The 27,220-nt window shown below is 46.5% G+C and overlaps 1 protein-coding gene across 1 annotated transcript in view; it reads left to right on the forward strand.

The window, feature by feature from the left end:
• The first annotated feature begins 905 nt into the window (after positions 1-905).
• The window catches only part of GRV2 (DNAJ heat shock N-terminal domain-containing protein), a 58,359-nt gene continuing 32,044 nt past the window's right edge, over positions 906-27,220 (forward strand). Inside the window, exons 1-9 of the mRNA XM_086814675.1 lie at positions 906-1,310; positions 1,594-2,107; positions 4,706-4,841; positions 22,747-22,980; positions 23,068-23,155; positions 23,242-23,450; positions 23,608-23,709; positions 23,917-23,979; positions 24,063-26,300. Of these exons, the coding sequence (XP_086670801.1) occupies positions 1,752-2,107; positions 4,706-4,841; positions 22,747-22,980; positions 23,068-23,155; positions 23,242-23,450; positions 23,608-23,709; positions 23,917-23,979; positions 24,063-26,300 (3,426 nt within the window). The 5' untranslated portion in view covers positions 906-1,310; positions 1,594-1,751. The remainder of the gene's footprint in view (positions 1,311-1,593; positions 2,108-4,705; positions 4,842-22,746; positions 22,981-23,067; positions 23,156-23,241; positions 23,451-23,607; positions 23,710-23,916; positions 23,980-24,062; positions 26,301-27,220) is intronic.

Consider the following 27,220-nt stretch of genomic DNA (forward strand, 5'->3'; position numbering starts at 1 on the left):
GAGGCGATCCTAAAATGAGATAAAAGACAAGAGACCAAAAAAACATACCCCACCTCAAAAGCTCTCTACCAATGATACCAATGTAAGTACCACGTCTTGCAAGCCCACCTATGGGTAACTTTCAATCTTTCAATTATAGGGGCACAATGAATCTGGCATCTAGCTCACCGCCCTAGTGTAAATCCCCTCAAGCTCTTCCTCAAGCTTGAGGTCTAGTGGCATCTAGAGATATAGCATACATGTACAATAGTAAGCCCTAGCATCCCATACCACCAGGACACACTACTTCTATCATTGCAGAGAGTAGTTCCTTCTAGGCTGCAAATCTAGGATTGGAATGATTAACCCCTTAAATCGGCTCCACCGACTTATATAAACCAAGAGCTATTATTAGCCCAATGCCTCTTTTCACATCTAGACCTCCCCTTCAGATTCTCTATCGCAACACCTAGGTTAACCTAGCCTAGAGGTAGGTGTGCTAACCGACCTCTAGCCTTGGGTAATGGGATGTAACATTGATCCATGGCCATTCCTAGCTGTTACAATTGGGGATAGGCTAGTGATAGTGGTGTGATAGGCTAGGAGAGTAGAGAGACAACCACATGGTGATGGGAATGGGAAGGAGGGGGAGCCACTCAGGATTTTGAGGGGAATGCAGAGATGATGGCCTTGTGTGTGTTTTGTTTAATGGGAATTCCTATCCTAAACTCACACAGACACATGCGGGCCCTCCCCCTGCACCCTTACGATAGACATCCACTATTGCAACCTGGCGAGCATCATGTGTTGCTCGAGACTTCCATGCTCTAAGGGGACTAGGGGGGACACCGAGGTGATGGTTAGGAGCCCACCGTCAATCCAAATGTGGAACGACCTTATAGATCAAACAATTAATCATTACGACATTTTTTTCATATTTTTAACAGGATTTACACTGCGAATTTGCAGCTCCTCCTCTGATTCGTTGACAGCAAACATCAACGTAAAGCTTTTCCTGCCATCGTTACGGCCTTCTGAATTCTTACGGATCTCCATAGCCAAACCTTCTTGTAGCTCCCCCTCTTCGCCTTCGATATCGCCAGCATCTCTTCGTTGATCACTGTTTTTACAACGCTTCGTTGGTTTCATCTCAGAAACTCTCTCGCTTGGGCGCTGAAGATCGCTATCGCCATCGCCATTGCACTCTGTCGGTTCTCATTGGCACGCCATCGCTGATTCTTCCTCTCGATGAATTCTGCTAATCGGAGACGAAACTTGGGGGAATTCCCGTCTCTCTGGCTTTGGCTCTGCTGAAGCACCATCAAAAGCAGGTACTGTGTTATTCGATCTTTTTATGCTTTTTCTAGGAAAGCAGAAGCAGGGCGATTCGAGATTTCACCGATTTCTTCTGCGGCACGACACTGGCAGATATTAGCTGCCACTGTCCGGTCGAGCTTTTGAACAGTTGAGACAGTGCGATCAAGCCCCTTTAGAGTTTCTTCTGCGCTATGCCACTTGCACAGATTGTGAGCTTCTTCTTTTTGGTGTTTATGTGAAGAGCTTGCGGGCCATTGAAGGAAACAACTGTGCCTTAGGGCTTTTTTTCATCTACAGAGATTGAGAGCTTTGAAGAAGACGAGAGTAGTGTTTCTCAGAAGCGGGAAGAGCTGGGGGCAAGTCAGTCGGGGGGCCGCAAGGAAGCGGCGTGGAGCTGGTGGCTTCTCCGCTCGAATGCGCGCCCCCCATTGCACCCCCTCCACCTCCTGCAGACCATGGATTTCGTCAATCGCCCTTCCTCTTCAGCATCTACATCCCTCTCATCGGAGACCACGTCTGCACAAGAAGCACATGTACAAGAAGAGCCTGAGTACCTCGCCCGCTACATGGTTACCAAGCACTCCTGGAGAGGCAAGTACAAAAGGATTCTCTGCATCTCCCAAACATCCATCATAACTCTCGATCCTGCCACCCTTAATGTCACCAACTCATACGATGTTGTGACTGACTTTGAAACGGCGGCACCTGTCATTGGAAGGGATGATCCCCAGCCTCATCATGCCCAGGAGTTTATCATCAACGTCAGAACTGATGGTCGTGGCAAATTCAAAGCCATCAAGTTCTCATCCAGGTTCTTTCTTTGACATTCCAATTCATGGCAGCCTGTCAATGTTTTTGAGTCTTCTATGGAGTGCCTATGATTGTTTATCATCTTCTTGTATCATTACAAGGGCAATGTTATAACACGATCTTTCAAGCTTCCTATCTCCCTAACGTTAATGGGTTCAAATAGGACTTTTGATCCAAAAGTTAACTCTACCACAATTTGGAAACATGTGATTTTCTTAAGAGAAGGAAGGCTTACTACTAACGTGGCATGAGAATAATCACTCTGTGTGACTCCACTTTAGCTGGCTAGTTTGAATTTGATAAATTGGGGTTCAAGATGCAGTGTTATGAATCTGAGGCCTGAATTATGTGTATGCACTCTCTATTTCATCTGGTGTCCCATCAAAAGTAAAGGACTAGTACCTTGGTTTTTCTAAGGTTAAGTCTTTGACCCCTATTCATACAAGAAGCATGTAATGCATCTAAAGTATGTGGCAATTCATGGTTAGAGTTTGTGAGAGAAGTACTAAGTTGTCTGCATTGATTGTATTGAGACGGCTGTCTTAGATCATGCAGACTCACTAAGACAGTCATCATGGGTAGGCTGTACTGTCCATCTCCTCTGAGCGTCATTCAGTGGTGTGAAGTCTGCCTTGACTTCTTCACTTAGTGGCATGGAAGTCCAATCACAAATTTTAGAAAGCAGCAATAAATCTTTTGCTCATGATATAAATTGAAGTGGTCATGTCTGAACCAAGTCTGGCCTCTCAACCCAGTCATCAAGTATGTTTTTTTTTTTCTGGGAAAAAGATCCTTCTATTAGTTACTGAAAAAACAGCCTCGGAGGGCTAAAAACAGCCACGAAGGGCTAGATACAAACTTGCCTCATGTACAGGGCGGGAGTCAAGTAATCAAGAAGGGGAAAGGGACGCTTCTCCTCCAGCTGTCCACTCTCTGAGGAGAAGGCTATCTCATACAGGGGGAGGGGGGGGGAACAACCATACAGTCATCAAGTATGTTTTTATAAAGCTTGGCCATTTATTGAGGAACATGAGAGTGGTGAAAATGTTTGTGCATTATTCAGCTCTTTGGCTACTCCAGGCTCCGGCTCCGGCTCCATATATACATCATTAATCACTTTGGTAATGGGAAAAGGACCAAAAACTTCCTGAAAGAAACCTCCATACATTTATTTCCAACTTTCTGCAATCTTTGCTTTGTGATCCTGAGCTTCAGTCAAGTATCAGCTTCATACATCACATCATTGATCTGCTTGGTACTTGTAATTGGTGTGTGTCTTACTAATCTTTTACTTAACGGACTCCGTAAGTTTCTGTCACCTTGTCTGCTACATCCATACACTCAAACATGCGTGTGGTTAATGACAGAAACTGGTGGTTTCATATGGTGTCCTTCCAATGGCTGAGCACATTGCATGTTAGGTTGCAGAAGCAATTAATTAACACATTTAATTTGAAGTTTGGATCAAATTGACAATGTAAACTTGAACGATAATTCATGTTGCGTACACAGCACTTAGGTCCTAGTGGCTAGGATGCTCCTGCCCCCCCCTCTCTCTTCCTTTGTAGAGTATTTACTTTAGTGATATCATATGAGAATGAAAGTTAAGAAAAAGTTTAAAAAACTTCTAAGTTACCTCACTTGTGCTCTCTCTATGCATCAACAGATTGGGAACTAGAGCAACTCTTCCGGTACTTTGTTGACTGAAAGTGGCGTATGAGGGAGCTGAGTAACGGTGCTTGTGGGTTTGCTGAGGTGGAAGATGATGAGAAATGAAGGGATTTGGGTTCTATTTATAGGAGAAACACCACCCAACTTCAAGTAGTTGAAAAGTGTGATAAAGTCACTTAAGGCGTACAGATTGGGCTAAAAGGGTGCCCAATGCTAGGCTTCTCGGACTGACTAATCTGCTCATGCTTTGGCTCCCAAAACTGGTCTAAAATTGCACTGAAACTGTCCATTTGTGCTTCATGCCCATTAGCTACTGATTTTGCCCAAGGCATTGATCAATATGAAAAGAGGTTTAAGGCTTGTACTCTGAACAATTTATGTTTCAATTGAAGTCATTAAGGAGTTGGCTGATTTAGGGCTCAATTGAGCTTCATACTTGTAAAATCAGGGCTGAGAGTGTATAGTTTATGCTTTAATCATGCACTATATCTGCTGGCAAAAGTCAGACCATCTTTCAAGCAAGATCTAAAGATTCCATTGACATCCTCATGTCTGCCATCTGTTCATGAATGCCCTTGACGTTCTTGCAATCATTGACAGGTCTTTGTGCTCTTGAGGTTGATGATCCTTGTTTTGTTGGAGGTCTTATGCTTAAGATTTAAAAAATAAAAAAATCTGTTATGGCTTGATAGCTACAATTTATCCATCATTACTTTTTGAATTGTAAAGTTGATCCAAGTCAGCATTAGTGATGGGGCAGTTTATCTTAACAATAGCTTTTACTGAATGTTCTGAGTGAGTTGCTTGGGAAAAGTATGAAAGGGGAGGATTGGGTTGGTCAGTTTGTGGTTGGAATCCTTAGTTATTTGATCTTTGTTTGTACAACTATCTTGAATGATTACATGACAAGGGTATTGCCATTTTCCAGGTATCGTGTTGCTATATTATCAGAGCTCCACAGGCTAAAATGGAGCAAAACTATAGGCCAGCAACCTTCTATTTCGGCAGTTGCGGAGTTCTTGGTCCTTCACTTGCGGCGCAGAACTTCCAATTGGGTTCCATTTGTAAGACTCTTTATTTTTTAATGCCTTCAATAGACTTGTTATTTTGTATGAAGCCGTTTGAGAGTTGAACCTTGGTGGCAAGGGCAGGGGTAAAGCCACCTCATGATTGAGGTAAAAGTCATGTTCCTTTTTAGGTGCTAGTCACCACTCCCACAGGATTGAATATGACTACTTAGAATTGTAACGGAACATTTTGGTCGGATCCTGGATGCCTAGCTGAGACTTTCACTGGAACAGGCTTCGACACACCAGAGAGGGTTACTACAGATATAGTGTATAGAGGAGAGACTTGCACATTCAGAGGGGCACCGGGGTCAAGAGGAGGCCACACTTACGCAGGATCTTTGCAGTGTATGACACAGGTTTCGTGGCAACTATGCAGCCATCCCTCGTCCCACCACTAGATCCCCACCCCACTTTGTCAACCCTCTTCACTTTCTCCAATGTCACTTCGCCATACACGAACTTCGAAATGGGCATGCCCACGATCACGAGGGGCTACTAGCAGAGCAAATTGCACATGCATGTGACAACCTTGCACCTCTGTTGGCACACATATTCAATAGAGCCCTTTGCCATGGCTTCCCAGCCGCTTGGTCCGTTATTACCATCGTCCCCGTCATCACCGCGGGGGATCCATCTGATCCGGGTAACTACATGACTAATAAGATTGGCCACACACTGGCCAAGCTTTATGGGGCAGAGCTTAGCTCCATGGGGGAAATGTATGGAAACAGGGCTAAGGGACATGGAGGATTCCGGAAGATCTACTCTTTATTGGACCACACCTTCATCTTGAGGGCTATTATGGAGGAGGCAAGATTAGAGTGACACGGGGTGTATTGCTGCTCTGTGGATTTCTGCAAGGCATTTGACACTGTCCTTAGGCAACGTCTACATGATTCGGGTTTATCATCAGAGATGATATGGGGCATCACAACACTATATGACTTAGTTGTAAACTGGGTCAGAGCCTCATGAGGTATGCACAGGAGATCTCTAGTACAATTGGTGTGAAATAGGGATGCCCACTCTATTTTGGCGATCTTTGACTTCATTTAGCCTAGAACTGAAACCCTAATGAGGTTTCATAGACCTAACATTGTATGCATCGCGTGACCACGATAGTGTCACATGCACTCTGCACTCAGTGCATGGTGACAAACTGGCTCATCATCAGCAGTGCAACAGTTGTACATTATTAGAACCCAGTAGGATGATATTTGTCGTACGCCGTGACCCCATTGTACATCCTCAGTCCAGGATAAGTCAGGCACGAGCTACGTAGGTCATTGCTCAGCCTTAGCGGGTGAGTCAGTCAGTCAAGTCCCTTAACCCACTTGGAGAGAATCATTCATGCATGTAGAGTCAGTAGAAGCCTTAGGGTTTGCATCGGAAAGCACTCTGCATCCTGCATAATATGCATTCATATGCCTGTGCATCATTTAGAACATCCCAGAAGCCTTAGGGAATTTACTAGGATTTATCTGGTATTTTTCCCATATTTTTTGGTATTTATTTAGCATTTATTGTCATTTATAAGTATAAACTTTATTAAATAAATGATCAGCCAACTTGACCAGCCTCTAGTTAGTATAAATAGGCTTGCATAGGGCTTAGTTTCTCATTCAGTCTTCAGTGTGCTAAGAGCTTTCCTCCTCAGCCCTAGGAGTTCCCTTGGCCTTCAGCACTAGACTAGTCTCATCCAGCCCTTGGAGTGCTTGAGTTTGCTTCAGCCAACCTTGGTTCTCCAACGCATGCAATTCAGTAGTCCCTACAGCCATAAGCGCATCAGATCAGCCCCAAATCAGCATATACTCTTGCGTTTTCTGCATGTGAATCAGCCACCTGCAGTTCAGTCCCCTAGAAGCTGCGTTTATAGATCTTCAGCCCTTCAAAAGTCCAGCATCAGTCCTACGCCAGAAAACAGCTCTACAGCCCTGCGTTTGCATATTTCCAGCAGTTCTTCTATGCGTTTTCAGTCCTACAGCAGTTTACATGAGTAATTAGCTTCAGTACATCATCCAAGCATACACCAACCCTCTGGTGAAGGTAACCAAGCATTCATAAGCATTTACAGCATTCTAACATAGCATAGAACAGTCCACCGCCTTCTTTTCTCAGCCTCAGGTGTGCAGCCCTTCCTCATGCCCTTGGGAAGAGTGCATAGGCTCGAGATCAGTTCATCGAGGTGTTTCTACAGCCGTGTACAGTTCAGCCAAGCTCCGATCCTCCGAGATCTTGCATTGGCTTATCTACAGTTCACAATCATTCTCTCTAAAGAAATAAAGCAAATACTATCTCGTTATCGGGATAGGGGACCCTTCAGTGGGTAATTCGGGACCCAATCTGGTGTACAGTTCTCATATCTCTCTCTCATATCTCTTTAAAGTTTGAAGTATGAAAGTGGATTGCTAAACTCATGAAACTTAGGATACAGAAGACGGTGTGAGCATTTGTGTGACAGGATCTTCCAATACAAAGACTTCCGCTGCATGTCACATTGGTATCAGATTCAGATTGTCCACACACACCGTATCCTAGCGTGGGGGCATCCTTGGATGGTTAGATTGCGTTCCAGCACGACCACCGACTTTAGCATCATGTCTACAGAAGAGAGTACTCATCAGCCGGAAGACGTCTCCCTCGAAGGAGACCATGTTCTTCCGCCTACATCAGACACCATAGCTCATCTTAGAGCTCAGAACCAGCTGCTCATGGAGCGTCTCCAACTCTTGGAGGCAGCAGCAGCACGTCCTTCTACACCTCCAGCAGCACTCGACTACATCTCCCTCTTCTTTCAGATGGAACAACAAAGGAGAGAGGATGAGGCCGAAAGGAAAAGAGAAAAAGCAGAAAGACGGGACTATGAGGAAGCCCAATGCAGGATTGACGAAGATCGGCGTCAGACTGAACTCGCCGCTCGGGAACACCAACGTGAGCTTGATCGAGAACGTATGTTACTCGAGCACCAACGTGAGCTTGATCGAGAACGTATGTTACTCGAGCACCAACGGGAAAAGGAGGCCATACACTTGAGGTATCAACAGCTCTCCTCAGTCTCCCCAGTCATAGGTGTCACCTGCTAGCAGTCCGCAGCAGCATCAACCACCATCATTCGCAGTCAACCAAACTTCAGTAAGTATGATGGTAAGTGTGATCATTCATCAGTTAATCAATTTATTCATCAGTTTAATGCTCATTTTCCATTAGCTAGGATCACAGACCCTCAAGACAAAGTCCACTTAGCGGCTCCCCATCTCACTGGTGAGGCAGCCACTTGGTGGCAACATTGGTCTAGTATTCATACAGACCAGGCCACAGGTGTCACAACCTTTGACTGGGACATCTTTGTCCATGACCTGAAGACCAGACTTCTCCCGCCCCAATACATGACCGGTCTGAAAGACGAGTTCTATGAACTCAGACAGAACGGATCCCCAGTGCTTCAGTTTTTCGGTAAAATTATTACTTTAGCACAGCAGTTAGGGTTATCTTAGCAGGCTAAGATGGAGCAATTCATTCGTGGATTGGACTTTAACATTCGGTTCACAGTTCGTAACTTTGAACCAAGTACATATGACCGGGCTCGGACTCTCGCTCAGAATGAAGAAATGAAGCTTAACGGGGGCAAGCCCAAGCAGTCATCTCAGTCCAGTACCAAATCCCAGCAGCAGCAATCAGCTGCACAAACAGGGAAAGGTAACGCGTCTTCTAAAGATGCTAAGAAGGACAACAGTAATAGCTCCAGTTCGGGGGGTAAGAAAACCCTCGATGAAAAGGCTAAAGCAGACATTATTGGAGGTTATCTTCCTCCAGAGGAGCAAAGGAAGTACCAGTCAGAAAATAGATGTTTTTTTTGTCATATTATAGGGCATGGTAAGAAGGATTGCCACAAATGGCAAGCGGCACAAGTGGCCAAAACTCCTTCTGCCACAGTTGCCACAACCTCCCCAGCTCCTCCAGCCCCACCTACTCAAATGCAGTTCAACTTTTACCTTCCATGCATCCTATGCCATCCGTGGTATTTGATGCTAAGTAGGAGGGTGAGAGCGATGCTGCTCAGAAGAGCCTCATCTGAGCTTATGGCTCTGCCCAGGGCCGACAGTTTGTAGTCCTTTTCGATATGGGTAGTTTTGAAGACGCCATCTCTCCCCAGTTGGCTAATAAATTGAACTGCACATTAGTCCCATATCATCTGGATGTGGACGGGTTTACACTTGGTCTTCGCACCCATATTTCCCAGAAGGCACAACAATTTGCCTTTGAAGTTCAGAAGGCCTCATTTCAACGAGATTTCATTGTCTCATCTCTGTTGGGGTGTGACATGATCTTAGGAATTCAGTGGTTCCGTCAGTATGAGCCTATTCCCGATTGGGGGCAGGACACTTTTACTATTTGTAAAGGTTTTCCTGAGCCTGTCATGATTCGTGGGGATAGAAGCATTCTTGGCATTCCATTGATTTCACATCTCCAGGCCAGACGAGCTATGTGCAAGGAGCAGAAGGAGCATTAATTTATGCTCAGAGAGCTTCTATCTCATCAATAACCGCTGTCTCATCATCTTCAGTCCCTCAGTTAGTAGATCTCCTTTCTCATTCCAGACATTTTTAAGAATGATCTCCTACCCAGTATCCCACAGTTAGCAGAACCTCCTAGCAAGTTTCCCTCTTGTCTTTCCAAGACTTTCAAGGGCAAGCTAGAACAGCAGTCAGTTCTCAAACATTTGAAACATGTTCCTTATGGACACATTTTCACAGTCACCACCACAGACCACCAAGCACTTAAGTGGCTCTCGATGATGCCAAGTGCCCAGTGGAGTGCTCAGCACACTAGACAGGGTCAGCTCTTCCAACAAGTTGGAGGAATGATTAAGTACATCCGTGGTCAGCATAACCCAGTAGCAGATGTTCTTAGTAGAAAGACTAGCATCCCGACCAGTCAGGAGTCTACCATTCTCAACATCTCTGGAAAAGACTTAGAAGATCAGTATGTCGATTCCGCAGAGTTTGGTACTCAACCCAGTTTGGCCCTCAATTTTGAGCCTGGCCATCATTCAGTTCACAGACAGGCATGTAAGTTTAGACGAGATATCCACTTCAAGGAAGGGGATTGAGTCTCTCAGTGCATCATGAAACAAAGATTGAAACAAGTGGGCAAACATTGTCCCAAGCTTTCATTCCGTAGTTTTGGCCCTTTTCCAATAGTTAAAAAGTTAAGTGATGTCTCCATGAAGTTAAAATTGCCTACCAGTTGGACAATGCATGATGTTTTCCATGATTCTTGGCTAAAACCATATGTTGGTCTGGAAGTGTTTGATGTTTCAGATGAATAGCAGCTAGACGTGGTAGACGAAGCAGAAGTTATTGAGCTTAAGCAGATCCTTCTTCATCGATGGAAGCATGGTTCTGGTCGACGGATACGTCAGTTCTATACGAAATTCCGAGATCGAGGCACCCACGAAGCCGTATGGCTAGACGAGGAGTTCTTCCAGGAGTACCCCTAGTTATTGGCGGACTACTTGGAAGCCATGAACCTGCCGCCAAGCTAAGCAGGAGGGAATGTCACATGCACTTTGCACTCAGTGCGTGGTGACAAACTGGCTCATCATCAGCAGTGCAACAGTTGTACATTATTAGAACCCAGTAGGATGATATTTGTCATATGCCGTGACCCCATTGTACATCCTAAGTCCAGGATAAGTTAGGCACAAGCTACGTAGGTCATTCCTCAGCCTTAGCGGGTCAGTCAGTCAGTCAAGTCCCTTAACCCAGTTGGAGAGAATCATTCATGCATGTAGAGTCAGTAGAAGCCTTAGGGTTTGCATCAGAAAGCACTCTGCATCTTGCATAATATGCATTCATATGCCTGTGCATCATTTAGAACATCCCAGAAGCCTTAGGGAATTTACTAGGATTTATTTGGTATTTTTTTCATATTTTTTGGTATTTATTTAGCATTTATTGTCATTTATAAATATAAACTTTATTAAATAAATGACCAGCCAACTTGACCAGCCTCTAGTTAGTATAAATAGGCTTGCATAGGGCTTAGTTTCTCATTCAGTCTTCAGTGTGCTAAGAGCTTTCCTCCTCAGCCCTAGGAGTTCCCTTGCCTTCAGCACTAGACTAGTCTCATCCAGCCCTTGGAGTGCTTGAGTTTGCTTCAGACAACCTTGGTTCTCCAACGCATGCAATTCAGCAGTCCCTACAGCCATAAGCGCATCAGATCAGCCCCAAATCAGCATATACTCTTGCGTTTTCTGCATGTGAATTAGCCACCTGCAGTACAGTCCCCTACAAGCTGCGTTTACAGATCTTCAGCCCTTCAAACCTGCGTTTTTGTCCAGCAGCAGCCCTGTAGCTTGCGTTTCAGTCCAGCATCAGTCCTACGCCAGATAATAGCTCTACAGCCCTGCGTTTGCATATTTCCAGCAGTTCTTGTATGCGTTTTCAGTCCTGCAGCAGTTTACATCAGTAAACAGCTTCAGTACATCATCCAGGCATACACCAACCCTCTGGTAAAGGTAACCAAGCATTCATAAGCATTTACAGAATTCTAACATAGCATAGAACAGTCCACGGCCTTCTTTTCTCAGCCTCAGGTGTGCAGCCCTTCCTCATGCCCTTGGGAAGAGTGCATAGGCTCGAGATCAGTTCATCGAGGTGTTTCTACAGCCGTGTACAGTTCAGCCAAGCTCCGATCCTCCGAGATCTTGCGTTTGGCTTATCTACAGTCCACAGTCATTCTCTCTAAAGAAATAAAGCAAATACTATCTCGTTATATCGGGATAGGGGACCCTTCAGTGGGTAATTCGGGACCCAATCTGGTGTACAGTTCTCATATCTCTCTCTCATATCTCTCTAAAGTTTGAAGTATTAAAGTGGATTGCTAAACTCATGAAACTCAGGATACAGAAGACGGTGTGAGCATTTGTGTGATAGGATCTTCCAATACAAAGACTTCCGCTGCATATCATAGATAGATAGTGGCTAGTGACTCACCACCCAACCGTAGAGTCCTCTGGACTTACCCCCGAGCCTGAGGTCTGATTGCCACAAGCTTGTTTAGTACCGATGGCCCCAATCTAGCGTCCCATACCACTAGGCCGAACCTAAGGTTTGATTGCCACGAACCTACGTGGTACCGATGCCCCCAATCTAGTGTCCCATACCACGAGGCCGAACCACCCACCTTGCAGCTCCATGGCCATGAGGTCTTGCACGCCCCTGGTAGCTCTCTTGTCTACTACGTGGATACGTCAATAACTCATGAGTGCCCCCAAGGTCAAATAACTTGGCCATTATTGGCCCTTGCTTTATTTATAAGATTTCCCGCTTTATTTATAACTTTCAGCCATTATTAGCCCTAGACTATTAATTATAAGCTCTTAGCCAATCTAGACCTCCTCTCTTGCATTAATTATAAGCTCTTAGCCAATCTAGACCTCTTCTTCTTGCTAGCTCCTTAGCCCCACGTGTGGACCCTCTAGGCTTTGGGCATTATTTCTTGTCATGCAAAACACGACCATCAACAGACAAGGGCAGTCTCACGTGTCTAAAAATCCTTCTAGATTCACATGCAACCATGCACGACGCAAATTCACATATTCTTTAGAAATCTCATGTTCTCATTACTTGTATCTGGACATCTAGGATCACTGGGCACTATTCACTAGAAAGGGGTTCTAGACCAAATGGTGACACCTTAGCATGAAAGCAAGTATTGATGCACATGCAGTTCTAGCTGTTGTCTACTCGTCTTGACATGATGGATGTGGCACCTCAAGTACCTATTGCTCTAGAATCAAAGGTTCACGCTTCTTAGAAAGGGCTGGATGATTCTGAGGATAAAGTAGCGCACCGCTGTCGGGTGGAGTTTTTTACTTCCTTGGATGCAGGTATGGAAGAACCAATGAGCCTCACACTTGGTCTGGCAGTTGTCCTTTTGAGCTTGCAACTGGTCGGGAGGAGAGACACCATTCGTGTCATTGATGACTGTCTTCTTGATGAACTCCCTCTCCACCGAACTCTCTGGATAGTTCCCGTTCGCTTTCATCGGCTCGACGACGGGACACTATTGGTTTATCGAGTTGCTCCTTCATGCCTCGTGAGGAATGAATTCAGCTCTTGAAGTTGTTGAAGCCTCCCAAGTTCCATGGGAAGATGGACGACGAAGTCATCATCAATTGGACTGGCAAGATGGTAGCCACGTTGGCAGCAATAGGTGGTTCTGATGTCTTTTAGCTCCATTTGGTTCGCATGGCTTTGATGTGTGCCGTACTCTTGTGGTTGGAAGACCACCTGTAGCACCATTTTGTCACTTGCGAAGAGGGTGTGGCAAGGCCGGCTTGAAGGAGCTTGTTCCCATAGATATCGGCATGATCAAAAGAGGTCATTGGAGTGCTTTTTACAGAGTGAATTGATAACTAACTCTAGTTGGGTTTAAGAAGCTTCTACTGTGTTTTGTGGACGGTTTGAAACCATTCTTGCATTCAAACGTTTGTGCACATTGCCCCCTTGATCTTTTGGATGTGGTTTGTCTTGCAACAACCCTTGAGACATGGGAGAGTTCGATCTAGTGGTTGAGTGTGATGGACATGACTCTCTTGGGAGAATTTTTTTGAGCCAAGCGACTAGTGTTTCAAGTGTGACTCCACCTAGCACATCGTGAAGGATTGTCCGAGGACATTGAAGGAGTAGTCCGAGGAGGATGATGAATGTGAAGGAGATGCATGTGTGCATGTCTCGACTTTTTTCATTTCTCGGGTTGAGCACACACCAAGGGTTTTGAATTGCGCTAAGCCACAAGAACGAACTGAGGAAGTTTCCAGCCAAGTCTCTTGAGGGAGAGTCTTCACAGTTGCCGTCTGTAGTAAGTGGAGAATATTTGGCTTTAGTGGTGGTTGCTTTGGTTTTAAGGCATGTACAAGTGGACTCTTCTCTTTTGCAAATTTTGCCGGATGGAGTTGTAACATGCGGAAGCTTCAGAGAAGAATCGGTAACTTCAATACTCAAAAATCAGCACTCTTTTCGCGACGGAAATTAATGCACAAACTGAAAGGAGATGTGCAGAAAATAGAGAGAGGGAGAGAGAGATGGAGAGGACACAGTATTGGGTCCCAAATACCCTCTGTAGGGTCCCCACCACGGATGGTGTATTTGCTTTATTAGAATGATGTAAATCTGAAAGAAAATACAGAAATCTTGGACCTTTCTTGGCTGGGAATTCCGTGCCCTTGACCTGAAATCCTTCACCCCTTTGCTTAGCACCCTCTTGGCTTGTCTAGCCTCTTATGCTTGAGCTCTCGGTGAGAAAATGAGATGAATGAATGGGATTGTGGGCTCTCTATTTATACTACTCCAGTATGAGCAGTCGGCCAGTACTACTGCAGCCGGCCAGCCAATAAATGTCCCACGATTGAGAAAATACAGCAAATAATCCTTTAAGTGCTGCGCATCACTTTACTGCATGGCTGGGCACTTATGCGCATGGGAAACAGGGCTGGGCACTTAGGCGCCCACACCGGGTGATTGGGTACTGAATACCCCCTGTTCTGGAGGCTGGGCAGCCTGTATGGGCTCCCCCATACTTGCCCTACACCTCTTCTAGGGCTGGATAACCAGTTGGCTACCCCTGGCCTGCCCCTGGGGCTGTCCTACAACCCCCCATGGCCTACCCATGGTTGGTGGGTACAGCCAGGGCCTTCGTGGCCCTCATGGGGGTGGTTTCACACCATCCCCATGCCCACACTACAACTTGGGGTAGCCCTATGGGCTGGCCCCTTGTTCTAAAAGCAAACCCTAACTAACTACTCAATGACCTAGCATCTAGTACCATACCAGATGCACAGAATCACTGACATCATTCCAGAGGGAGACTCACAGCGCGGACTGCACTGTTTCATGTGGAGGATAGTGCACACTTGACCTTGGACTCGTGTGCAGGACAATGCACACCTGACCTCGAACAACTGAGATGGATCCCTGGCTGACTCGTCCCGGACTGGGCTCACATGGGACTAGTTCACCATCCCAGGTCCTGCACCTTCTGTACAGAAATGTCCGGGCCATTTTGCCGAGTTCCTTAGAGAAAGTTGTCTCGCGCCCCGGTGGTATTCTCTACCTACCCACCTGTGTCGGTTTCGGGTACAGGTACTACGTGGCATCCAAGTGCGGGATGCACGTGACATCCCCTTCTTCTTAACTTGACGGAACCTGCATAGCCTCCAAATAATCCGTCAATAATGCCGGATAGTCTTCGAAGAACTCTTTGTCGAGCCATACTGCTTCATGGGTCCCTGGGTCCTGAAACTTCGTGAGGAACTGTTGTAGTCTTCAGCCTGAGCTATGCTTGAAACGGTGCAGAAGGATTTGTCCTGGAACCATAACTTCTGCTTCATCCATAATATCTGGTTCCGCTTCGTCTTTGACTTCTGAAGGGATAGGACCTGCATATGGCTTTAACCAACTGACGTGAAACACATCGTGCATAGTCCAACTCGGAGGTAGCTTTAACTGCATAGACACCTCATTAATCTTTTTCCTGATGGGAAAAGGTCCGAAGCTCCTGAAAGACAACTTTGGGCATCGCTTGCCCACCTGTTTCAACCTTTGCTTCATAATCCGAAGATAAACCCAATCCCCTTCCGAAAACTTCATTTCCCTTTGGTCTTTATTGGCCTGTCGAGTGTAGGCCTCTTGCGCTTTAGCCAATCTGTCTTTTACTGACTCTAAAATCTCTTAGTAAGACTCCGTCACTCTGTTCGCTTTAGGTATTGAAGACGAGGTCCTGGTCAACAATGACTGGAAAGGTCTGCCAAATGCTCCCTCATATGGAGTCCTGCCAATAGCTGAAGAAAAAGAATCATTCAAAACAGCTTGAACTAAAGGCAAATATGATTCCCACTTACCTTGCTGATCGTGGACATAACACTTCAGCACATCAAAGGCCAACTGGTTGTATATCTCTATCTGGCCGTTCGTCTGTGGGTGAAATGCTTTGGAAAAATTCAACTTAGTACCAAAGTTATCAAACAATGTCCTCCAAAAATGACTGGTAAACTTGGCATCTCGGTCTGACACTATGGTCCTAGGAATCCCGCCAACAATTGGGTACCAATGCCGAATGAGCAACTGGGTAACGTCCTCGGTGGTCACATTGGCCCTGCAAGGAATAAGCATAACAAATTTGCTAAATCTATCAACAATAGTTAAGCACTGCGTATTACGCTTACTCGGACTGGGAGGCAGATTCGTGACAAATTCCATGGAAATGTCTTGGAAAGGACCCTCCGGAATCGGCAAGGGCTGTAATAACCCTATCTTCTTTCCACGAGGAGCTTTCACCTTTTGACAAATGTCACAGCGTTGTACATATGTAAATACATCACGTCTCATCTTTGGCCAATAGTATTGCCGTTCCAATTTCTCCAGAGTCGGATTCATGCCCCTATGACCACCTGTAATGGTGTCATGGGCATCATGGAGAAGAGCTGCCCTGAACAACTTCATGACACATAGTCGGCCTTTGTAGAAAAGCCAACCATCGTGTATCAGAAAGTGGCATGGTCGTGTGGCATTCAATGCCTGTTCCCACTGTGTACCGAATTCCTCGGAATCCGCGTACGTGTGCTTCATGTCATCCGGTCCTGTACCAACAAGATCAAATCTAGTGGTCTGAATCGTAGACACTTGTCCCTTCCTGCTCAAAGCATCGGCCGCTGGATTGGCCTTTCTTGGAAGGTACTCAATCATACCCCCGAATTGCTGGAATATTTGACTCCAGTGGTGTTGTCGATCACTCCACTGTGCACTTGGCATTGTCTGAATCCAGTGTAATGCCTGATGGTTAGTGCGAATCTCGAAGTTACGGCCATATAGAAAATGGTTCCAATGTTTCAAGGCTTGTATAACTGCTGGGAGTTCACGATCATAGACTGAATAGTTTTTCTCGACGGGCAGTAACTTACGAGACATGTAAGCTACTGGATGACCATTCTGTTGCAATACACCTCCAATTGCAATGTTACTCGCATCGGTGATCACCTGAAATGGGTCGTCCCACGAGGCAAGTGCTAAACAAGGCGCTTCTGACAAAGCCACCTTGAGGTTCTGGAATGCCTCCAACGCTCGTGGAGTCATTCGAGTCTTTTGCCTTCTTGTCTTCACTCCCTTTAGCAGATCAGTGAGATCTGCCGCCGAGAGGTCAGAAACTTGTCGACGTGGGTGGAGTATGCCTGGCATATACCTACAAAGGGTCTAATGTCATAGGTTGTCTGAGGTACTTCCCAGTTGACAATCTCGGCCACTTTAGCCGGATCAAGTCGAATGCCTTCAGCACTAATTATATATCCCAAGTAATGCACCTGGAACAGATAAAATTCTGACTTCTTTTCATTGACGTAGAGCTCGTTGCTTTCCAACAACTTAAGGACTTTCTCCACATCAATGTCATGCTGCTCAACCGTAGCTGAAAATACGAGTATGTCGTCCAGAAATATGAACACACACTTTTCAATCAAATCCCGGAAAACACGTATCATCGTGCGGTTAAATGTAGCTGGGGCGTTCGTCAAGCCAAATGGCATGACCACAAATTCATAGTGGGCCCGTTCCTTACGGAAGGCTGTCTTGGGGATGTCCCCCTCCACAATCCGCACCTGGTGGTACCCACTCTTTAAATCCAGTTTCGAGAACACCTTTGCTCCATTCAGCCTCTCGAGAATATAGTCAATTCGAGGCATCGGGAATCTGCTCTTGATAGTCAGCTTGTTGAGTGCACGATAATCGACACACAAACGAGAAGACCCATCTTTCTTCTTGACAAATAAGATCGGTGCTGCAAATGGCGACACACTGGGGCAGATGAAGCCAGATTGCAACAATTCTTGGAGTTAGCGGTCCAACTCCGATTCCATTGCCTTGGAAAGGCGATACGGAAACTTGCTGGGGGGTTCCGAGCCTGGGAGGAGGTCAATCTTGTGGTCCTCCGGTCTAGACGGGGGGAGCTGGGGAGGGAGGCTGTCCCGAAGAAAAATCTTTTGGAACTTTTCATGGAGAACCGAGTACTTCTCGAAAGGACTGGCCACCGTCTAGGCTGTCTGGATGTAAATCATCGCACACTGTGCACCTTTCCTGACTGCTCGCTTAGCCTGCAAGTGGCTTATGAGCGGAAAGTTCGAAATTCCTGGCTCACACTTAATGGTCACCGGGGCGTTTAACATGTTCCGATTGATCTGGAACTCGTGCTTGTCCCACTTGACATCAGGAAGAAACTTGTGAAACCACTGAATACCCAAAATTATGTCTGCTCCTACAAGAGGAGCAACCATAAAATCACGTACAAACTCTATGCCCTGAATAACTAACTTAGCACCTAGAGCTTCATACTTGACGCTTGTTGTCATGCCTGTGCTAAAACCCTCAACCTATTTGTCCACCAAAGTCAGCTCGAAACGGGCATGCCTAGCGGCCTGTTCCGTGACCACATCCTCCGTGCTGCCGCTGTCAAACAAGACGATGACTCTCTGGCCACCTATGTAGCCAAAGGACTTGAGCAATTCAATGCGCTCATACTCCTGGTCACAGGCGTCCTGCTGCTTATCTTCGAGCTCCCGGCTAATAATTGCTCCAACTGAAGCACCGGGGTTTGAAGAACTAGGGGTAGCCGCTGGGGTATGTGTGGGAGCTGAGCTCACCACAGAAGCTGTGGAGGCACTGTGGAGGTGGCGGCGGCTGGCTTTGGAGGCTTCTTCGGACAATCTCGAGAAGTATGTCCTTTTGTATGACAAAAGAAACATCTACCCTCCTCCTTGTATTGAGAAAGCTCTTCAGTACTCAACTTGCCACCTGTCTTGCCTGCCTCCGCTTTCTGGTCTGGAGTAAGCTTAGACGCATTGTTCGAGTTCTTGGAGCCAGAGGCTCCCGGGCTCTGTCCTGGGGAAGACCCCGTTTGGTTCTGGCTTTTGTCCCCCGAGGCGGTAGCGTTGGGAGAAGCCAGCTGGGAAGTCTTGGGCTTGCCATCATTATGTTTCATTTCTGCACTCTGCGCAAGCGAGAGTGCATCTTCAAAGGTGGCTGGCCTAAACATACGCACCTCCCATTGGATTTGCGTGTCCAGGCCATAGAAAAACTGCCCTTTCTTGTCCGTATCAGATAAGCCTAATTGCAGACATATAAAGTCGAAATTCTATTGGCAAACTGAAGGACTGGTTGCACGTTCTGATGCGCTCCCCGGAACTCGTCTTTGAGTCGCTCAAGGTAGTGGGGCGGTAGAAACCACTGCTTAAGGTCGCGGACAAACTCGTCCCACACATAAGCTGCCATACCTACTCTGGTGTGGGCATGAGCCCAGTGAGTCCACCAAGGAATGGCCTCACCTTCCAAGTACCAACTGGCTAAGACCTAACTGCGGCAAAGTAAGCTTCAAATTGATGTAACCATGAATAGAGAGTTGTGGGATCGAGTTTACCATTATACTTACTAAAGTTCATTTTCTCGAGAAAATGATTCGAGGGCGCCGCCCCGGTGTCACTCTAGCGTCCAATGCTCTGAGGTAACGCTCGTGTTCCACGCATCGCATGGCTTTGTCTTCTCGTTTCGGATCTCCAATGCACGCATCTGCAACTCAAGCAAAGAGCTTGGCTGCGGCTGTGACCCCGCGAGAGGGTCCCTGTGATGAGGATCTGGAATCTGGGATACGGAAGGAGAGGGAGGAGGAGATGGAAAACGCGATGCTGGAGAACGGGTACGCTCTTCCAGAGCCAAGATATGCGCCTTCTGCTGATCCAACTTGGTTGTCTGTTCTGCGATTGCTCGCATCATCTGCTGGAACATGTCTGTAACGCTCAAGCCTGGTGCCCTAGCTGGGCTGCCTGGTGCACTCTGGTCCCATGGTTCTTGGTCTCTCTCGTCGTCGAAGCTCACCATAGCAGGAAAATGCACTTCCTTTTGGGAACACAATCTGACCATCCACTACCCGTGTGGGAGACGTCCGGAGGCTTCCGGAGGCTGAAAACCAACCGTCCTTCGAGGGACAGGAGGCACTCCGAAAGGGGTAGTCCACCGGCGTCTAAAAACCAACCACACGAGCAAGAAAAAATTCTGGTTTCTTTGCTGAATCTTTGTACTTGAAGTAGGCTCTGATACCATTGTAACATGCGGAAGCTTCGGAGAAGAATCGGTAACTTCAATACTCAGAAATCAGCACTCTTTTCGCGACGGAAATTAACGCACAAACTGAAAGGAGATGTGGTGCAGAAAATAGAGAGAGGGAGAGGACACAGTATTGGGTCCCAAATACCCTTTGTAGGGCCCCCACCACGGATGGTGTATTTGCTTTATTAGAATGATGTAAATCTGAAAGAAAATACAGAAATCTTGGACCTTTCTTGGCTGGGAATTCCCTGCCCTTGACCTGAAATCCTTCACCCCTTTGCTTAGCACCCGCTTGGCTTGTCTAGCCTCTTATGCTTGAGCTCTCGGTGAGAAAATGAGATGAATGAATGGGATTGTGGGCTCTCTATTTATACTACTCCAGTATGAGCAGTCGACCAGTACTAATGCAGTCGGCCAGTACTACTGCAGTCGGCCAGCCAATAAATGTCCCACGACTGAGAAAATACAGCAAATAATCCTTTAAATGCTGCGCATCACTTTACTGCATGGCTGGGCACTTATGTGCATGGGAAACAGGGCTGGGCACTTAGGCGCCTGCTGCCTGGGAGGCTGGGTACTGAATACCCCTTGTTCTGGAGGCTGGGCAGCCTGTATGGGCTGCCCCATACTTGCCCTACACCTGTCCTAGGGCTGGATAACCAGTCGGCTACCCCTGGCCTGCCCCTGGGGCTGTCCTACAGCCCCCCATGGCCTACCCATGGCTGGTGGGTACAGCCAGGGCCTTCCCGGCCCTCGTGGGGGTGGTTTCACACCATCCCCATGCCCACACTACGACTTGGGGTAGCCCTATGGGCTGGTCCCTTGTTCTAAAAGCAAACCCTAACTAACTACTCAATGATCTGGCATCTAGTACCGTACCAGATACACAGAATCACTGACATCATTCCAGAGGGAGACTCACAGCGCGGACTGCACTGTTTCATGTGCAGGACAGTGCACACCTGACCTTGGACTCATGTGAAGGACAATGCACACCTGACCTCGGACAACTGAGATGGATCCCTGGCTGACTCGTCCCGGACTGGGCTCACATGGGACTAGTTCACCATCCCAGGTCCTGCACCTTCTGTACAAAAATGTCTACGTGGCATCCAAGTGCGGGATGCATGTGACAGGAGTACCTTTACTTTTTGATGTCATGGAGCCACCATAGGAAGGCATGTCACCAGATTTGTCTTCATCTCAGAGGAGGATGTGCCAGTTGGTAACATAGGTTTAGGAAGATGCGTTAGTTGGTGTCTTCACGCGTAGCAGATTTCTCGGGGACTTTACAGACAACAGTCTGAGTTTTTGCTTTGGTGTACCAGCAAAGAATTGCTTGGAGTATCTTCCACAAGGAGATGGTGGTCAGGTGGCAAGCAGTACTGGTGGTGGATACAGATTTGGTGCATCACTTCTAAGGAGTAGTGTTTCTGCCACCGGAGTGCATTGGAGTTGGTGCAAGTAGTTGCTGGCTTGCATGTTGTTTCATGGACAGTTATTGGAAAGTGCTGGATCAAAAGCAAAAGTAGGTCATCTGTAGGTTTCTTTGCACGTTTTTGTGCTGATGCGGTGAAGACAGAATGTGAGCCTTCGCACTAGACACACAGTGGTATCGTAGTGTTAGGGATCCTAGGTGACCTTGTATGATCCAAAAGTTGTGGAAACTCCGTTTCTTGGGAGGAGCTGTCTTCGTTTCCGTTTTCTCGTTTCTTAATCTCACTTGAGAATTTTCCTACAATTTCCCCCTGTAAGTTTTGATTTTCCCCAATTTTACACCATCCGGCCAGCCAAACATTATGACTGGGTTCCACCATACTCACGCGTCCCCTGTGTCCCTGCTGGTACCCCCATGCTACATATCATTGGGTCTTTGGCCTACAACCGTCACACACGAACGTTACCCGTTCAGACATTATTATAAGTGATGATGTGCAATAGTATGCTGCCGTTGGTTTTCCCATGCAATGCCCGTGTGTCCCACGCATTACTAGCGTGTAAATCCCGCATATCAGTGTGTATGTGTCCCACGTGTTGCCACGTGTACGGGTGGTAACACTCGCCGCGACGACCATGAGATGGCCTTGACCCGGATGCTCCTACTTGGTGGACGAGGCAACACACATTGACAGCACATGTGCCGCTTGTGCCACCCCACCTCTCGTGTGTCTCCCTAGATAGAGCGATTCAGGTGCAACGAGCTAGACCTCCGAGACCCATTGATCCGAGGAGATGCTCCACCCAACAGCTTCAGATCCGAGAGATCCTCCAAAGATACAGGTGTGACCCTCCACAGGCAGTGGATGTGGAGAGCCTCTATATAGTCATAGATTGCGAAGACCCACTTTGATCCCCTCGCATTGTATCATTGTAGCATATTGTTCCGGTGGCACTTACAGGGTCATTGTTCTTCTCTCAGCTCCAGTTGGGTTTTTTCATCATGTTTTTTTCCTTGATTTTGTCACTTCATGGACACATTGTAACACTTTTGGTCTCATAGACAGTTTGGTCTTTTATAGACATTAATAGAGCTTTCTTTATTTCTTTCTCTCAATTTCCTAGCAGTTTGCAAGTAGAAGCTTTGAAAAACTGTACGTGCACGGGGTGTGTGGGTGTGTGTGTTGTGTGCCTGATGTGTTTAGTGGTTGTCCCTCTGCTTCATGTATTCAATGATGCTATTATTCTTGATTTTTGGCATACGTCTATTATATGGGCTTCAGCTTAGCGTGGATATTGATTTGATACAGACTATACGGATTACAGCTGTTGGGGTCGAAGTTAGACAACCAAAGACGGGGGATCTGCGATGGTGTCTTGATTTTCGAGATATGGATTCACCCAGTATCATTCTTCTTGCTGATGCTTATGGGAGAAAAGGTGTGGAAGGAGGTGGGTTTGTTCTGTGTCCACTATATGGCCGGAAGTGTAAAGCATTTATAGCAGCTTCTGGTGTGTCAAACTCAGCTATTCTCTCAAAGCTGGTAAGTGTCCTAGCATCAAATCTTTGTGAGACCCTAATGTTAGGTGTCTTCTAAAAGAGTAATTATGGACTTTGTCACTTTTGACAGACAAACGTGGCCAAGACACAGATGGGTCTGACGTTGATAATTGATAGTTCACAAACCATTGGGGCAACAGAATTTTTGAAGCAAAGAGGTAAATCTGTACACCTCACCATAGCCAACTATTATTGTTTTTGTGTTGGATCTCAGCTGATAACTTTGTTTTTGGACATGAATCAGCTATGGTGGCAGTTGGTGCGGAGGAAACACGATATGGAGAGTGGTCTGTGACTAGACTTCGTTCTGCCGGGCATGGCACCGCGAATAGCGCAGGCACAAGCTTTGGTCAGGGGGGGAAAGGTGGGCTAGGTGACAATGGTGATTCTGTACCCAGACAACTTGTGTTGACAAAGCTATCCCTTGTGGAGCGGAGACCAGATAATTATGAGGTCTATTCTGGCTCATGAAAACCTGTCTTGTACAGTTGAAGAGAAGAAACAGCACTTAATTTCTTTATAAAATCATGCTCAAGTCCTAGCATGGGATCTTGTGTTTAAGTTAATCATACCTGGATGCGTTCTCATTATATTCTCCTTGCGAATGCAGGCAGTCATTGTCCGGCCTTTATCTTCAGTAGCTGCTCTAGTCCGTTTCTTAGAGGAGCCACAGTTGTTTGCCATAGAGTTCAACGATGGCTGTCTGATTCATGTAAGCAGTCAATGCCTAACCTCAGCTATTTGTTTTGTAGCGGTAGGAGTGGATATTCCTAGAATATATCATTTATGTAATTTCAGGGGACTTTTATACGAGTATACGAGTAATCAGGCATGTCAATGGATGCTACGTGTCCTAAGAGGCTATCTAGCCAATGCTCACATGTGATATAAATTATAATAGGACAGTACCATTTTGCAGGTATATTCAAGTACATCTCGTGACAGTTTATTGGCTGCTGTACAAGATGTTGTGCAGATGGAGGTGAGCTCTAATGCTTCAATGGGTTTGACTAGAAACTTTTGAGGATCAGGTTTCCAGCTTACGGTGTTTATCCTCATGTGCAGGGGCAGCGGCCTGTACCAGTTTTGCCAAGATTGACCCTTCCAGGTCACCGCCTTGATCCTCCATGTGGCAAAGTTCCACCACTATCTCAACCTGCAAGTTCCTCTCACCACCGTCTATTTGCAGACATTGAGGGTGAGGCTCTGCATTTAAAACACCTTGCTACAGCTGCTAAGGATGCTGTAGCTGAAGGTGGCTCCATTCCTGGATCAAAAGCAAAATTTTGGCGCAGGGTTAGAGAATTCAATGCCTGTGTTCCCTATAGTGGTTTACAACCCAACACTGAGGTAGCAGATGTGACACTCATGGCATTATTATCCATGCTTCCTGCTCCACCGAACTTGCCCCCAGAGGCCCCTCCACCACCCTCTCCATCACCAAAAGCATCAGCAACATTGATGGGCCTTATTGCTTGCCTAAGGCGGCTACTTGGTTCCACATCTGCATTTTCAGTTGTTGTTTCTATGCCCATTGCTGTGCAGCGAATTATGGGCCTCTTGCGAAGTGGGTCTGAAGGAGTAGCAGCAGAGGGCGCCAGTCTTATTGCTGTGCTTATTGGAGGTGGCCCAGGGGAGAGCAGTTATGTTCTCAATTCAAAGGGAGAGAGACATGCGACTTTGATGCATGCAAAGTCTGCCCTTTTTGGGCATCAATCATACATAACGATCCTAGTCAACAGACTCAAGTCAATGTCTGTGTCACCTTTGTTGTCAATGGCAGTTGTGGAGGTGTTGGAGGCAATGCTTTGTGAACCTCAGAGTGAGACAACAGACCACTCTATGTTTGTGGAAATGCTACGACAGGTGGCAGGACTACGAAGGCGTTTATTTGCTTTGTTTGGACATCCTGCAGAGAGTGTAAGGGAGACTGTTGCGGTGGTTATGCGAACTATTGCAGAGGAGGATGCAATTGCTGCAGAATCCATGAGAGATGCTGCCTTACGTGATGGTGCTTTATTGAGGCATCTTGAACATGCTTTCTTCCTTCATCCTGGTGAACGCTGTGAAGTCAGTAGGCAACTTGTAGCTCTGTGGGCAGACTCGTACCAACCAGCATTGGAACTCCTTTCACGAGTGATTCCTCCTGGTCTAGTTGCATATCTGCATACACTTCCATGTGATGATGAGGAAGATGCTCTGGATCCTGATGAAACTCAAGTCAGTTTTTCTGCAAAACGGAGACAGAGGCGCATTCTTCAACGGAGAAGGGGAAGATTGTTTCGCACAAAGAATGCAAGTGAAGCTGCAAATAGGAAAGAGGGAAATCCTCTTCCAGATGCTATCTATGAAAACGGAATAGCATCACCAAATGCACAGGTGCAAGTAAATAGTGCCACTGTCATGAATATGCAAGCATCAACTTCAGCTGGGGGGCCATCTTTTCTTAAGAACCATGTAACAGCTGATGGGGTAGCTTCATCCTTATCTCCAGATCTTCATGCTTCTGCTTCATTAACCACTGCTTTTTCTAATCAAAACACTATTGATGCAATGACAAGTGAGTCTAGCATTGGTCTACCTATCTCTGCAAATGTTCCAGCCCCTGCCCAAGTGGTGATGGAAAGCACCCCTGTTGGATCAGGTCGGCTTCTTTGTAACTGGCCAGAATTTTGGCGGGAGTTTGGACTTGATCACAGTCGGGCGGATCTAATCTGGAATGAACGGACTCGGCAAGAGCTAAAAGAAGCTTTGAAAACTGAGGTTCACCATCTAAATGTGGAGAAGGAGCGGACTGAAGATGTTAATGTTTTGGGATATGGGACTGGTGACAGACATGGAGAACAGGTCTCAAGTCAACTTTCTTGGAACTACTTGGAATTTGGGGCTAGGTATCCTAGCCTTTCAAAGGAAGTCTGTGTTGGGCAGTATTACCTTAGGCTTTTGCTTGATGGTGGGGGGATGGGAGGTCGGGCTCAGGATTTCCCTCTTAGAGACCCAGCTGCCTTTTTCCGGGCATTGTATCATCGTTTCTTATGTGATGCTGACATGGGACTAGTGGTTGAGGGAGCACATTGGGATGAAATCGGTACATCAGAGGATTGGTGTGACGTGGGCAAGCTTGATGGGTTTGGGGGAGGAGGTGGATCTGCTGTAAGAGAATTATGTGCCAGGGCGATGACGATTGTTTATGAGCAGCATTATTCTGTGATAGGTCCTTTTGATGGAACTGCTCATATTACTGCCCTTTTGGATCGAACAAATGACAGAGCACTTCGGCATCGACTTTTACTGCTCTTGAAGGTAAATACCTGTCTGCTCTGGATGGTTTTTAGGCTTTTTTTAGTTTGTTCCCAAATAAAATGAAAACAAATTGTTAGCATCTTGGAAAGAAAAATGTTATTAACATCTGATAGTGGACTGAAAGGGCTCATAAAGCCAAAGTAATATCTGATGGATTGATGCAGTGAGGAATGAGGAGGTGCATAAATGGTAGCCCTGCCTCACTGAACGGGAAATCTGAAAACGCTCACCGCGCCCCCCACAAGCTAAAACAGTGCTATGAGCCTCCCTATATAGGCAAGACACACCTCTGATCCAGTTTTGGGAAAACCCCATGTGTCATAGTGCCCTCCAAAAAATCCCAATCCACTCTATCATAAGCTTTTTCAAAATCAAGCAAAAGAATGGCAAGAGGCTGTTGACTAGCCTTTGCCCACTCGACAGCTTTCCAGAAAGAAAAGATGTTATCAAATATACTCCTTCCTTGGAGGAACCCATTCTGGGTATCATGGATAGTCCTTTGGAGAATCGGCTGCAACCTTATACTCAAGGCTTTAGCTAAGATTTTATATGCAGATCCAAGGAGGGTGATGGGCCTCCATTGCTTGATGTTAGTCTTGTCCCCACTCTTGGGGATAAGGTGAATTAGCCCCTCCGTGAGGTATGGAGGCATCATACCCGACAACCACATTTCCTGAAGGGCAACAGTGATAGCATCTCCAATATGATCCCAAAAAAGAATAAAGAAGGCGGGAGAAAGACCATCATTCCTTGGGCATGAACCACTGGAAAGAGCATGCAGTGCGTGAAGGAATTCATCCTTCGAGAAAGGGGCATCCAGGGAAGAACACATAGCATCTGAAATGAGCCTGGGCATGCACTCCCAAACTTTCTGCCGTGCCACATCTCTGTGAGGGGAGGGCACCTCTGCAGTCAACAAA

This window comes from Cibotium barometz, chromosome 20 (assembly GCF_041138505.1).
Source record: "Cibotium barometz isolate CiBa-2024 chromosome 20, ASM4113850v1, whole genome shotgun sequence".
In the NCBI taxonomy this organism is placed as follows: Eukaryota; Viridiplantae; Streptophyta; class Polypodiopsida; order Cyatheales; family Cibotiaceae; genus Cibotium; species Cibotium barometz.